Genomic DNA, 15,952 nt, shown 5'->3' on the forward strand with positions numbered 1-15,952 from the left:
AATCAGAGTTATATATATTAGGGCTACTACCATTCCATACTGCTATAAAATAGATTTGGTAGAATGAGCATATAAATTGAAAAGAAAACTAGTGTCTCTTTAAGCACTAGATGCAAGAAAGGAAATCTGTTTCCAAATGGGAAGCTGTGTCTGTAGTTAAGCCAATGTTGTGTTGATTTGGCTTCCAGGTGACACTTTTGCATCAATGTTGAGAAGCTGGCCAACACACCAGCAAGCAAACCAGTAGGCAAATGCCCAATGAAGCTAACCTTCAAAAGCATAAAGAATTCCTTCACTTTCTAAGACTGCAAACCTGTACCACTTTCATAAAAGCAGATAACCTGCACTTGGAAAATAATGTACCGGTAATTCTTCCCTAAGCCCTTGACTCTGTTTCTTTCCTTGAAAGCAATGGAATGGCCCAGAAGGGGTTGCCTTGGGCTTCTTTTTGGGGGTTTTCGCTGCAAAGTAGCAAACTGCCATGGGATACGAACCACAAGCTTGTTTACCATAGCATTTCAATCCTTAAACATTCACTTACAAACATTTTGAATAAACAATTCCTCAAAATTTAAAATGAGATTATTTTCTGAATGTAAAAGTTATTGCTTTTCTGTTTTCTGCAGTACAAATGTGAATTCTGAATCCAATCTGTTTGAAGAAAACTGCTTTTAGTAAAATAAGCCTCAGAGCTCAGCACAGAGTGTTGTATCCAACTAAGTTTTACTCAAAGGAGATGTGCTGAAATTAATGGACTCAAATTTGTCATGCCTCTGAATTTCAATGGATCTTCTCTTGTTAGGACTAGTATTTGATGCACCCTAGAAAGACCTTATCAAATATTGCAAAAACTCTACTCTAGCTTGTTACAAAATTTAGACCATAAAATGATTTTTTTAAAAAAATGACTTAAGGGGCATTGGGGTAGAGAGAGAAAAAAGAGACCATTTATTGATACTAAAGCCTTTACTGTATTAAACCAAATATATTTACAATTTATACAAATGTTTGATCTTCAACAAAAAATACAAAAACCCATATCCCAAGAGGCAAAACCAGGAAACAAGTTTATCCAAGATATCACTGCTCTACACAAGACAAGAATGCAGGTGGAATTGCAAGTGCTGAAACATAATCCCGCATATTCAAGCAATGAGCATGATTTTTATGAGGTCATAAAGAGGGGGGGGAAACCAACCCAAAGGCTTCAACAATCTTCAGCAGACTCTGCTTTTAAAATCCATCAAAACTATGCTACATTAATCCATTTTGCCTTCTTGCTTCACATCGATCCAGGAGCTGGATACCAAAATGCTGCCTTCTGTTTAATACACGTTGAATAGCTTTGTGTGACATTGTGGAAATCAAGTTCTTCCTCTTTTTTTCTCTTTTTTTAATTAAGAAAGGTAAAATCTTTCTATGTCTACACATTAAGAATGTTTTGGCCCAGTTCAACTCGTTATGTCTCCAACACAATTTCTCAGTAGATAACTTCATAGACAGTAGCTTTCTTGTCTCCAGAGCCGGTAACTATGTATTTATCATCCACGGAGATATCACAACTAAGTACAGAAGATGACTCTTTGGACTAGAAGAAAAAGAACAGAGTTATAGTATAAATGTACGCAGTATGAGTGTCGGTGTGTCCCTCTTGTTTATTCTTTTCTAGAACATACCAAGTTCTGGTTTAAAAAGTCACTTGTGTTAAGGTACATGCACAGAACAGGATAACCCCTTGTCCACTTCCCTGAGCTCTTTGGTGAAAGTGCGAGACACAAATGTTAAGACTGGTAATAATATCTTTGTTCTTACACCTCACCCACCACCACGAGGTTCAAATCCCTTTCATTGATATGCTGTTCTTCTTACCTGGAATATGCTTGCACCATATGGGGTTCTCCAGGCATTTAGGAGGTTGTCTTTTCCAGTACTTACAAACCATTTGCCTGTAATGGGACCATCAATGAAAACACAGTCAAATAATTGACACCAACAGGCACACTTGCGTGTGTGTTTTTTCATATTCTCTTGTATCTAAAAGCACTTTTATCATATGCCTAAAATGTTCCCCATGTTAACAGCTTTGCAGGTATGGGCGGGCGGTAGGCTGTGAAAGATTGCACAAAGTCACTTTACGGAAAACCAGTATAGTAGCCTACTAAATTCAGCGGCCTGTCATTTTGACAAGCATTTGATGCATGGTTAACCAACACAGAGTGCCTGAAATCAGCCGCAGGGCACCCCCAAGCTCTCCTCATCCAGGACAAATCCACCTTTGTGGATTTTTATAAATGATTTAACTAAAAAGGCATAACTAGCTCAGTAAAGCAACGGGCATCATTCAAAACTCTTGATATGCCAACATTCTATAGCCTCACAACCTAAGCAAACTATGGGCCACCAGCTGCGTAAGAAAGCTGCTTTGATGATATTGCAACTTTATAGGCATGAGCTACCTCTCACTAACCTCCTGGGGGAGCTGGTAATAGGGTGTTACCTTTATTTTCCAGCTGTTAAACCAAAATAAATGGAAGCATTCAGGTGCCTTGCCCTGAGACATTCAGCTCAGGTGTGATTGGCTTGTAGTAATACTGGTGACTTCGAGCCGTTCTTCTTCCAACTTACCGCAATAAGCAAACTTGAGTGACAGCACACAGCTCTCATGCAGATGAAGCTGGTATTTGTCCGGCTTATTTACATGCAGCACTTCCACATTACTGCTCTCCATTCCCACAGCCAGCCATTCACCAGTGGGGCAGTAGCCAAGGGAAAAAATCTTTAAGAGAGAGAGAAAGAAGCCTTTATTTTTCTTGCAAATATTAGCAAGAAAGGAAGGAGACAAGAGACAATAAACTAGGGCTGCAATCATAAACTGCCTACCTGGGAGTAAGCCCCATTAAATTCAATAGGACTTATTTCTGACTGTGCCATCACAAGTCATTTTGCATCTCTTTTAGAACAAGAAATCAGTATTTGAGTCCAAATGACAGCACTGATTGTTTATTAAATAAGAAGGGTGCATGCTAATTTTGCATTATGTGAAGCAATGGCACACATGCTCTGTCAGTGTTCCGGGGCATTTCTACCTCCTTTGCTTTCACCACCCCATCCCCGGCAAAAATGCCAAACTGCATTCTTAGCAGAGTCCAGTGTTTTAAGATACCTTTCTATTCCAAAGCTGTCGGATTACCCCAATGGATGCTTCATTAAAATAACAGCTTTGCTCCACAGTAAATGCTTTAGCTGATAGCAGCCTGAGACTATACCAGAAGCCTATATGAATAATAAAAGGAGATGTGGTGCTAATAATTTTGCTAGCATTAATACTCTGACTCTGAAGTTAATAACCAAGATAAGATGGAAGTTGTTCAGTACACCAGTCAGTGCCTGAAATTTGCAGTAAGGAATACTAGGCACCTGGGATGTGAAGTCATGCTGCTGTAGCTGCCGCCCTTCTCTCAAGTCCCAGGATCTCACAGTGTTGTCCAGGCCTCCCGTCCAGAGCTTGGTACCATCATTAGAAATGTCAATACAGCTGGCTCCATCTGTGTGGCCCTGGAATTGCCTGATAAAACAAACCAGATTGAATAATGATTTCCTGCCAGAACTCAAGGTAAACACTGTTGTGTTGTTAGTTTTGGACTTTCTCTGTGTGTCATCTCCTCCACATCACCTGATGTGTGGCAAGCAGCAACACTGCTCGCCCACCCCAACCTGACATAAAATACCACACGATACAAAAAACTATTTTGCAGGTGCCAAAGCACATGGAATGTGCCACTAATCGTCTAAACAGGAACTAAGTGAACATTAGCAGAGATTTTGGAAAAGGTAAGTTGACAGTTTGAAAAACTGAAATGTAATTCACGATGACGACACCTGGAAATAAAAAAAAAAAAAACTTAACAGGCTCCTAGGCTAAACTCAAAGTACAGAGGACAAATTGCCTCAACAGAGGCAGGCAGTTATTTATAGGCTTTGTTTAAGCTGTGAATCAAGAGCATAAAAAAAAAAATACTTCAGCTACATAAACACATGCAGGAAGGGATCCAATAAACCTAATCTTTTTACTTTTGTTGGCTGAGCCTGCAAAATGATGCCCTTGGTAGCAAACAGGTCATGAGCAGCCATCATTATTCAACAATGTTTTACATTTTAAATCTCGGCATTTGGAAATCCCTACTCTTGGTAACAAAGAGTCAGCTCGAGCCTTCCTTAATCCCTAAACTGGAATGTTCTAAGGCGCCTGCCTGCCTTTTACCATCAGCAATTAGCTTCAGCTTCATGCTTTAAAAGCAAAAGAGGAAGGCGCAGAACGACTACCATGGGACACCCTATGAATCAACATGGCATGTCTGGAGTCGTTGGTCTGAAAATTCAAGGAGTTATCAGCTCGTGCTCTCCTTTTATTTTCTCTGTTTTTTACCAACAGAAGCAAGGGCAAGAAGTGAACCACAACAAATTGGCAACCAATACTTATTGCTCAGGAAGCCTGGCAAGAACTAAGCTGCTCCAGTCACAAGGTCTGCAACAAGAGAGTAAGCAGAAGCTCTTTATTCCAGAAGCCCACATTAGGAAATTATGCTGCCTCCTTTGCTCAGGTAAATGACAGGTGAGCCAGTCTACCCCAAGCTTTCTCCATGTCTAGTATAGACATGTGGTTACTTAGAAAGCCCTGTGTGAGCTAGGACCTAAATATGCAGAGTGCTTGAACACTGTGGTGTCTTCTGTGAAATGCCCTCCCTTCAGAGGTGTAGTTGGGCACCCTCTCAAGAAAGAGATCGGTTCCCTTTCTTGGCAGTGCCACTTCTAGCTGAGACTTGCTGTGTGGCAACGCAAGAGAGAGCCTTTTTTGTGGTGATGCCTTAGCTTTGGAGCTCTCTACCCTCTTGAGATACCACTGGCACTGTCCTTACTGAGATTCTGATGACAATTGAAGCTATTTGCCCAGACCTTTGTTGGGGTTTAGTGCCAGAATGGACCTGGCTTTCTTAAATCATAATTTTATTACTGGGATGTGGAATGTGTGGCCTTACAGGGATTGGTGAACTATAACTCCCTTTTTTCTCAACCACAATGGCGATGCTGGATGGGGCTGATGGGCACTGGAGTCCAACAAGCTATGGAGGGCAACAGGTTCACCATCTTTGTTGTGCTGTGTTCATGAACTTGTATTTTAAACTGTAACCCTCTCTCTAGAACTGTATTTACAATGAAGAGTAGGCAAAAGTGTTTTAAAGATATAAATGTCCCTTTATGTGCTCATGCTTTTGCTCGTTGCTAGGCTGTAGGTTCAGGCTGGAAGTATCAGATCTGCTCTGCAGCTGTAAGATGGACATTTTAACTGTGGTGTTTTAGCTGCTCCCATTGATTTATGAATTAATCTGATGGTTTAGGTTTAGTTTTTATGATACATAACTTACACATGTGGTCCAATGAAAGGCAGGGTAGATTTTCAAAAGACATACATTGATACATACATAAAAATGCCCAGTTATTCTCTATCTAGAACTCACCATCCAACAATTACCTTGGATTATTGTCCAAGAAAGCTCCATCTATCTATCTTCTCTTGCATGAACTCAGCCAACTAACACAATATGATTGTGGTCCTATAGTGGCATTAGAGGTCAGTATGAAGGAAGTTAGTCATGATCTATGTGTGCCACTAACTTGGCACAGCACTTGCACACCTCTTCCTAGAAAGTGCAAGTACGTGTAAGACTGTTCAAACAACAGGGGATGTGAGCAGAAAGAACTACAAAGCCACTCCTGGAAATCATTTCAGACATTGCTTTTATCTCCATGCATCTTAAAAGTCAATTTGGCAAGGCTCGTGTGTCTGACCACTCCAAAGTTAAATATATGGGAGTCTTGAACAGTGTGCTTTTCGCACCTCTTTTCTCTGTTCTCGAAAGTAACATTTATAAAGTGATTGTGTTATGCTGTGATTTATCCTTCCAGTGAACAAGCCTCACTGTCTGACAACAACGTTCACTTACTGAAAAGGTCTGGTCCACTATGCAATTAGCACAGGAAAGAAAGACTGAAAACCAGTTGGTGCACAATTATGGATTGCGGAGAGCAAAGCTAAGACAAACACAGATATCAAGAGCAAATGTGTTGCTCTTTAGACACAAGGCAGAATTCCTCTCATGGGCCACTCCACAACACCTCATGGATCACACACAAGCAGAAACTGCAATTAGGCATATAATCGCCATCCAGATAATATAAGCATTTTTTAAATAAAGAAAATGAACTAACACTGAGTATACGTCTTAGCAAGGGAGTGCTTCGTTGTAGTTTTAGAAGCAAGATATTCAGCTGATCAGAGTTTCCAGGAGTCAGGATTTAGGATTTCAGTACCCTGAAAAGCTCTTTGCCCTTTTCCATTACTAGCAAAAAGCGGGGGGGGGGGGGGGAGGAAATAAGTGGAGGCATGGAAAGCTGCTTGATTTGTACAAAGGTGACAGAGGTGGCAAGTTTTGGATTTACTTGAATTTTGAACTACCTTGCTGTAGAATTTTGACATTTTCTTTAAGTGCCATGTTCACACAGCCCAGTTCATAATTAAGATGACTCATTCAGCCTGTAAGTGTCCAGAAATGCTAAGTAGCCAAACTCTGATGCTTTAAATAGCCACTCATTAGTATCAAGACAGGTGCAAATGTCGGCTGTGCTTGCTGAGATTTATTGTGGGCTGCTGCCAATTGAGCTGAGATGTATGAAAAGTTGGTCTTGTGGTCCACCAAACACTGTCATATTATAAAGCTATTTTGAGCAGTTAAAAGTCGCTGCCTTGCCAAGACATTCACATTGAGGTGTGCGTACACATTCATTCTTTAATCCTGAAGGCCTGAAAGGAAATTACTTATGTGGACATTATGTTAATCACACTCCCTACCTTCCAAACCTGGAAGTGTTAGAGACTTCGAAAAGAAAAGTCACTTAGCCTCTGGGGGGCTGGTGAGAGAAGGCTGATTAGCTGCCAAAAAATATACTAGGAAAAGAACACACAGGATTTGTGAGCTAATTTCTAATTTTTATTTATCTTTTAGTTAAATAGAAGATTTAAGAGCTGCCTTGTGCATTTGTACCTATACTGCCAATAGCTTTGGGATAGCTCAACATTAGTATAAGCATTAAACGGGTGTTGTTGTTGTTTTAAAAAATACTGGTTACTGGCGGCAAAAGGTACTTAGTGCCAAGAGACAGAAGCTGCAAACCAGAAGTTTCGGTTAGCTGGCTTCTACCTAGAGCAGAAATGCTGAGGCCTTTTTCAAAGATATCCAGCTGGACAGTGTAAGACTTATATCCTTGAATTCACACCAGAGGAACTGGAATAGTTTCTGAAAGAGTTCTGAAGTAGAAATGACCATGTTGAAAGATGGCTTGAGCTCAGCTATTAGCAGATGCCAGCAGCACACAGCTCACTGGAACTATGTGCATTCTTAAGGGATCAGAGCTCTCAAAATGCATCATTTTATTGACTAAAAAAGGGTTTATTTCCTATAAAGTCAGTACTTTAGTCTGTGTTTCCTACCTTACTTAACTGGATTTTAAAAGGAGTCATTTTAAATTCTCAACATATTTCATGATTATTATTTTTCAAATAGCAAAACAGTACACCAGGAATGTCTCAGTGATTCAGAGCAGGAATGTAGCTAGCTGGCAGGACTGAAGCAGATGAGTGTTGTGGGTTGCACTCAGGAATATGGAACAGGAAGTGGCATAATGTCCAGGAGGGGAACCAAGAAAGGATATGGGTAGTAGAGCAGTAAGTAGAAATAGGCAAAGGTATTTAGGTGCACCAGGCAGGTAACTTAAAAAAGGTCAGATGGGAGGAACGCAACCTGAAAGAGCCCATTAGAAGACAACAAAAGTGATAAAGGAGCAGCCCATAATTTGCATATAATAGAAATAGGGGAGAAATAGCAGGGCAGGAAGTGCCATAATTTCACTATAACATTGTCAACTGTCCCTGATGGAAGCAAATTCAATTGGAAATTATTCAGTCTCTCATTATTTGCAGACAAACCAAAGGACTTTATTTGTTGTTCTTTTCCCCTGATGCCAAAAGCAATTGAGGGCAACCAGATAACCTGAAAATGAGCTATTAATATTCTGGCTATTCAGCATTTTCAGAGGGGTCTGCAGAGCACACCTGCTGTGCTTTGAGGAAGCAAAGATGGCAAGCAGCCAGTTTTGGGGTTTTTGTCTGTTTTTTTGAAAGCTAGAGATGTTGATTTGTGACTACATGTAAATAAACAACATTATCTAAATCCGAGCTAAGTGAGTGACTGCTGGAAACATGGTAGATGTTTCCAAATCTCCCATGAGTTTGTATCCTGAATGTGACTGGTCATGCTGCCACCACACACATAACTAGGCTTTTTCCATGCTCTGGAAATCTGGAAGAGCGGTTTGTGGAATGTGGGTATAGTGGAGGGGAAAAGGTACTGCACTACACACTTGGCACTAAAACACAGAAGGATTTGAGGCCAAAGGTAATCTAAATTTTGCACCAAGAAAATCTCAATTCTCAACAAATTATGCAAATGAAGAAATGCTGCATCATTTATTCTACCATTTTTGCTAGTTTGCATAATTATTTTGATAGGCATGGGGAGCATTGAGCCCATTCCTCTGCTGTTGAGAATCTTGTTCAGGCATTTTTCAGGCTTCTGGGGTTCAGTGCGCATTATTCACACACTTTTGAGTATACACTCACAACCACAAGCGCTAGAATCTGGTTATCTAAACAAACAAAAGAAAACCAAGGTTCCCTGGAGGCTGAATTCTCCATCCATATCCAAATCGTGCAGCTTTCCAGAGCTCTCATTGAATTGTAGAATACACACAACCCTGCAAAGGGCAGCTTGAAGATACATGTATTTTGCTTCAGACACGTTTACAGATGAGACAGCAGATGAGGGGAAAAGTGGTGAACTGATTCAGCAAGGAAAACGGCTAAGCACATGTACGAACTTCTGAGCTAGGAGCAAGGAAAACAAGAAAGGAGGGCATCGCGACAGGACCCTTCCTGGCTTGCTAGTTGCCGTACAAAGGGAGATTCAGAAGCACAGCCTCCTGATTGCTGGAAGTAATTAGAATTTTATGTCTGCTGACCTCTGGAGTCATTGAGGGGGCAGTGGCATTTCTTCCATCTCTGCTGGCTGCCCTTTCCCCCAAACCACTTTTCTGGCTATGATAGGCTTCTGTAGCCACAATGGGTGTATTTGGTAGAATTCTTGGCATTTGATGGCCTCAGGACATCTCTAATGCACTAGTTCCTCCCTGAAAGGCTACAACTGCCCTGTCTGTCTTATGAGCTCAGTTCAACTGAAATGGAAGAGAATACAAGCGGTTGATGACAGTGGCGGTGATAGTGGGATCCAACAGAAGGAATGGGTAGGGCAACAGGAACAACAACAAGAAGAACAAAACCCGATTTGTCTCCAAACCCAGACAAATTTCATAGATCTCTTAGGAAAATCTTGCCGATTTGCCCCAATGGCCAGCCCACTCTGAACTGCTAATTTAGGCAATTTAGCACTTTCAGTCATGACAGTGTAATACTGCTGCCTGGTAACTGCACATACAAAAGGGGAAAAAATGGAAGGAAATTGGCTGAAAAGCAGCAACTAACCTGACCAATGTCTGATTGTGCAGATCCCAGACTGCAATGTTCCCATCGCTACAGCAGGAGAAGCAGACCTTGGAATCAGGGCTGATTGCCAGAGCATAGCAGGCAGGAGCCGAGGACGTCAGCTCTGCTTTTATACGCGGAGTTGGAGCTGCCAGGTCCCAAATGGATAACGTGCTGGCTTCCCCGCCAACAATCAGGGTGCATCCGTCGGGGAGCAATTTACATGATCGAATGTAGTTATCTCTGTTCTGTGGAGGTACAAATCTCAATGACATTAATATACATTCTCTGCAATAATGCCAATGGTAATGTTTTCATCCGATAGCCAGACTTTAAGCACTGTAAATTCTGAAGCTGAACCTCACTGGCCTGGCATGGACAATCATTCAAAGTTGCATTAGCTTCAGGGCTGAGCACTCTTCCTTTCACCCTGCACTGGCTTTGGCATGAAGGTCTTGTTTTGTATTAAGTCAGAGCTCCCGGTTATGTCCTAGCCAAGGAACTCTGAGTTAATGTTGTCAGCTAACACAAACCAGGGTAATAAGCCAGGATCATATCATCCTTCAGCTCAGAAGGAGAACTCCAGCTTAATACAAAGCAGGATTTTCGCGAACACTCCGCACCCCCTTCATAAACCATGGTTTATGTAGCTCTGCACAATCATCTGAACAGGACATATAATTTCCAACCCACACATGTCACTGCCAGTCCTGTCTTCTTCTGTTCACATCTAAGCAGAGGCAGCAGTTAAGAAAATTCAGTGAATTTCTCTCTTGAAAGCATAACTCTTTATATTGTTTTCAATATGAGCGATGGCAATTCTGGAATCTTATTGCACACTAAGTATAGCAAAAAGAACCCGATCCAAGATAAGTGTTTGTTTGTTTTCTAACAGTGTGCTGCAGTGCTAAAGAAATCACTTTGGACAAAATCAGTGTGCCCCCAGTGGTTATGGAAGCTCTCTTTGATAATTAATATCCCAAGTTCCTAAGAACACCTGTTGCTGAAAAGCTTGGGGTGGGGGAATCAAGGAATGGAAAACTCCAGGCTCCAGCTATTTCAGGTTTTAGTCCATAAATGCAGCAGTTGTCATTATGCTCATTTTTAGTAGTCACATTAAGAGTGGTAAAAATTCTGAAGCAGCCAAGAGGATAAAACTAGTAACAAATCATGTGGTGATAGCAAGGAGAAAGCAATTATTTTTGTGTTTCTTTGTGCTACACTTCCCTTAATTCAATAGAGCCAAATTCTGTCATGGCAAGAGACTGTTCTCTTTTGGTGTCGGGTAACGTTGTGGCAGCAGAAAAAGACACATTAAGGGGACAGTAAAGATAGGACTTGGCTTGAACACCCCCATTAAAAACTACCATCAACATTACTGCTTTCATAGAGCTTCATGGAGTCAGATTCAACTCTCTGGTTCTGTTAACAGAAGCCCATGAAAAGACTCCCACTAGGGCTGTTTCCTCGTTCCCCCATGACAGGAGAAGCTCCAGAACAGCATGCAAAGGGGATGAACACTCTTCAACCATGGAGCCTCCAACACAATAGCGTTCCAAAATGCACCTTGGGAGTAAGGCCTTTTTATAATATATTTATCAACCTTATGAAAGGTTCCTAAAATATTAACCATAAAAGTTAAGTATTTGGTACAAATGCCACATTTGTTAAGCCACTCCATCACCATATTACATCTGACAAACAGTTCACCTAAGATCAGCCTGAGCAATCCTTAACAAAATCAGAATTAAACTCCGGATTTGCTGACCCATAAGAGTTTCACTTCTTCACTGCCCGCTTTCTGGGGATACAAAATTGTAAAGGCTGCAAAATGGGTGCCAAAATCAACAAGGGAAAATGAAGCAGCTGTAGAAGATGGGCACTGGTTCTTGCAAAGCTTGAGAGCAAGAAACCAGTTCTATCTGCCATTCCCATGTAGAAGCAAAGCAGAGATAGGGAACCTTTCTTTGCCTGAAACTGCTTGCTCTTCGGGGCAAACTTCAGGGGGCTACCTGGGCAGGGCCAAAGGCCAGAGTGGGTGAAACAATAAATGCAAATTTTATGTTTGTTCAGTAGGCTTGTTTATACACCCACCCTTACCTCTCTGAGCTCCAACTAAGAAAGCAAGGTTCAGGGCCCAACAGGTATTTGTTCCTTGCCTTGGTTTCTCTACAGCTCCATTGTTTAGCTTTTATTACTTACTGTTTAAAACATTTTTTTACTTAGGGATCCTTTTAGGGCAGTGGTTCTCAACCTGCGGGTCCCCAGATGTTGTTGGACTTCAACTCCCATCATCCCTGAGCTCTGGCCTTGCTAGCTAGGAGTGATGGGAGTTGTAGTTCAACAACATCTGTGCACCCACAGGTTGAGAAAGGCTGTTTTAGGGGGTTCAGATGTTAGCTAGTTAAATTCACCAGGTTCCTATATTTCAATACTGGACTCCAGTTTCTATAGGATAAACTTACCAGACAGTCCAGCTGAGAGACAGGACTCTTGTTGCCAGGCTGGCTGATATCCCAGACTTTGACACATCCCTTCCCACCAGTGTACACGTGCCTTGTGGGGTTACTGATGGTGACGGCACACACCACTTCCCCGTGATTCAAGGTGTTGATCTGGCGAGCATGACGTGGTATTCCTGGTCCAATGAGAGCATCTGGGGGGAAAGGAACTGGCTGCATCTGACCATCTGCAGTAACGTGAAATGAGTATGCTCTGTTTGGGATGAAAAGAAGAAGGTGGGAGCCCCAGGTCACATAGCTCGCCTATTTCAGTTACTAAGTCATAACTGTGTACCAGTTCACACTTGCAAGCAGGGTAGATGTTGTGGAGCAGTTCAAAGAAAGCTCACCACTTGGTGCAATGCCGGTGATGTGGCTTCTTTCCACACAACTGCCACTTGGCTTGGGAAATAACCACGTGGGCACAGTTTTGATGCAATGTTGTATTTGCAAAGTGAAAATGTATTTTTAGTTCCTTGCCTCCCCCAGCAATTCACGCAAATCAACATGAACAGATGCCTAAATTTAGCTGGAGAAATGCTGTCCTGACCTTCCAAGGTACAGCATCTGCCTGGCATGCAGAAGATCCCTGGGCTCAACCTCTGGCATCTCTAGGTAAGGCTGGGAATGTACCTTGCCTGAAGCCCTGGAGAGGCTCTGTCAGTCCGTGTAAACAACACTGAGCTAGATGGACTAGTGGTTTGAGGCAGTAGAAGGCAGCTTCCCATGCTCTTGTGATCAGATAGATTGAATAATGGCTTCAGTGCTTAATGATTACTTATCGTGGCCCTACAACATCTCCCCTGCCCCCTGAAAAGGTCCTTGGTCATTCAGTGATTCACAGCAGATGCCAACACTAGATGATTTATAGGAAGGCATGGCTATTCAAGGGAGAGAGGGAGGAATCAATGCATTCACTTGCTTAGAGGCCCGAAGCACATCACATGAACCAAGGGAAGTAAAATAGGAAATAAAGTGCTCTCCTCATCCACCTCGTACTTTCACTTACTGCTAGTTACCCATTTGCTAGATTCTCTGTAGGGCTTAAAATATTGATTATGCAATTTAGTTAGTCTGCGCTCCCTTTTTTTTTTTAAAAAAAGGGGGAAACTCAGCCAGGGACCTATCACCATCAACATATAGCCAAAATTAGTTTCCCTCTCTCAACACACTGCCTGAAGACTTTTGAACTACCTAGTCAAGGAAGACACATTGGCCCCATTCAGACCTAACAATTGCAGTTTAATCCATGGCCTATTAGACAGAAGGAGTGGTGGGCTATGCACTCCCTCCTCCACAGTGGCACTGAAGCTGGGCACATAAAAGGATGAGAAGAGAGGGAGTGAAGATAGAGTGCCTGAGCACAAATCTCATTCTCAGTCTATGGTGTGTAGGGTCACACTAATAAACTATGGTTCATTAGACCAATATTGTTATATCGGAAGATCAACATGACCACATACCATTTTCACTATCCAGATATGCACAAGTTAGGAAGCTGTGGGATCACACTGATTACTACTTTGAATGGAGGTGAAATTACAAAAGGCTGCACCAGAATAAACCACAACTACAACTAGACGGAAAGATGGAAATAAACTAGAAGCTTAGAAGGGAACTCTTTTGGAAAGAAAATAGGCTACAGTCTTGATGTCTAAAAGGCAGTCTGGGATCTCTTGCATGAAAAATAATTTGGGAAGCAGTACCTCAAAGAACAAAAGAGCAGTGTTATGAGCTGGAAAAAATGTAAGTGCTTTAATTTTCCATGTTCATTACTAATGATAAATAGATGCCAAGTGAAAATTGAATGCTAGGCAAGCTTGAACAGTTTCAAAGTTTTTAGCTTTGCTTACTAAATAAAAGTAAAATAAGCATGCTAAACTAGAGCACTCTCTAGGGCATCAGTAACTTTTCTAATGTGAACTGTACATGTTCCATGCAAAGAATACTATGCAAATTAGCCTAATCTGCACTGCAAATTTTTCTGGTTCAAATTTTCTCCAGAAAACCCACACCACTGTACAGAAGGACACCTAACTTTTTAGGTCAGCTTACAATTGGCCAACGCCACTACGACTCTTATCCTATGTATGCTGACTTTTTACCTTTAGAAAGTGGCATTGGCCAATTGTAAGCTGACCTAAAAAATTATTTTTCTATGCATGCTGTCTTGGAAGTTTCACTGTGTACAAGGATTACTATGTAAAATGGCAAGCAGTAGAAAGGAGACTATACTTTTGAAAAGAAGCTTACAGTATGTTTGGATGTTAATGCTATACATCAGCACAGCAAGAATGATCCCCATGCATACATTTGCATTTGCATACATCATTAATGCCCAAAGTCAACCTCAGGATTTTAAAGACAAGTAGCCTTTAACACAGGGGACACAGGTGGCGCTGTGAGTTAAAGCCTCAGCGCCTAGGACTTGCCGATCGAAAGGTCGGAGGTTCGAATCCCTGCGGCGGGGTGCGCTCCCGCTGCTCGGTCCCAGCGCCTGCCAACCTAGCAGTTCGAAAGCACCTCCCGGTGCAAGTAGATAAATAGGGACCGCTTACCAGCGGGAAGGTAAACGGCGTTTCCGTGTGCAGCTCTGGCTCGCCAGAGCAGCGATGTCACACTGGCCACGTGACCCGGAAGTGTCTCCGGACAGCGCTGGCCCCTGGCCTCTTAAGTGAGATGGGCGCACAACCCCAGAGTCTGTCAAGACTGGCCCGTACGGGCAGGGGTACCCCTAGCCTTTAACAAGGGCCAGGCTATTTAAAAAAAAGTTGTGGGCCTTACATTCTGTTAACATGTTGTCAGGTGGTAGAGGAGAAACAGGAAGCAGGTTGTCCAGAGGGAGTTCTTTCAATAGCAGCAGAATGGAAAACAAGAGTGTGTTCCTAAGAGGCTGATTTCTTTTTAAAAAAACAGCAACCAATTCTATTCTAATTGTCACCAGCTTGTACAAAAATGCTATTTTCAGGAAAGACAGAACTAGCACACAAGGCTTTAAAACAAACCCAAACATAAGGCAACACACAACTTGCTCCGGGTATGAAATAATAGAGCACCAGTCAGCTGAGACACGGAGGGAGTTGCAGTTATTTGTTTGGGAGGGGAATGGAAATCTCCCCCCTACTAAGAAGAGGATACACAGCAAGGACGCTGCATCCCATTTACAAAATAAATTCAATGTGACATCTCGATTTGTGTGCCTGAAAGAAGCAAGCTTTTCAGACTGAAGCTGAAAACTCTCCTGCTGTCAATATGAATCTGTGGCAGACGGTGCATTATCTGTACTCCTACACCAGAAATTTTCAATAGACTTATCTATCACAGATAAGGATATGCCATCAGAAAGTTGCTATGGGTAACTGAAGGCATCCTGCTGCCTTGGGGTGATCAGGCGTAGCGTCAGCCTCGTTTCAAAGGCAAATAATGAAAGGAGATCAGCTCAGCACCTAGGATTTTCAAAGTTTATCTTGTCTATTTATATAGTACGCACAGGCTAAGATGGAAGCTGCGTCCAGCAAAGAGAAAGAGAGAAAGAGAGGGGAGGGGAGTAGAACTAGGTATTATGGAGTATTGTTTTTAAATAAATTCCAAGAAACATGGGCCAAACAATAACAGCCACTGGGTTATTGAACTGTTCAGGACATCAAAGGTCCTTAGATTCATATTGCTGTTGGTTTTAGTTTTTTAGCACTGGACATTTTGCAAGCATGCAATTTAAACAATCGCAACAAATTATGCTGGTCCATTAGGGCAGGAGGGGCACTGCCCACCCTAAAGCCTCAAAGCCTCTCTGCTCTGT

General features: G+C 42.1%; 1 protein-coding gene across 2 annotated transcripts in view; it reads right to left on the reverse strand.

Annotated features, from left to right (window-relative positions):
• Window positions 1-947: 947 nt before the first annotated feature.
• Window positions 948-15,952, reverse strand: part of LOC309380517 (transducin-like enhancer protein 1) — a 75,004-nt gene continuing 59,999 nt past the window's right edge. For both annotated transcript variants that reach the window (XM_081930544.1, XM_081930543.1), the window contains exons 15-20: window positions 12,118-12,367; window positions 9,653-9,900; window positions 3,418-3,565; window positions 2,626-2,776; window positions 1,870-1,946; window positions 948-1,588 (exon numbers count right to left, since the gene is read on the reverse strand). In XM_081930544.1, coding sequence (XP_081786670.1) covers window positions 1,481-1,588; window positions 1,870-1,946; window positions 2,626-2,776; window positions 3,418-3,565; window positions 9,653-9,900; window positions 12,118-12,367 — 982 coding nt within the window. In that variant the 3' untranslated portion in view covers window positions 948-1,480. The remainder of the gene's footprint in view (window positions 1,589-1,869; window positions 1,947-2,625; window positions 2,777-3,417; window positions 3,566-9,652; window positions 9,901-12,117; window positions 12,368-15,952) is intronic.

This window comes from Podarcis melisellensis (genome assembly GCF_964234715.1).
Source record: "Podarcis melisellensis genome assembly, chromosome: 11".
Lineage (NCBI taxonomy): Eukaryota > Metazoa > Chordata > Lepidosauria > Squamata > Lacertidae > Podarcis > Podarcis melisellensis.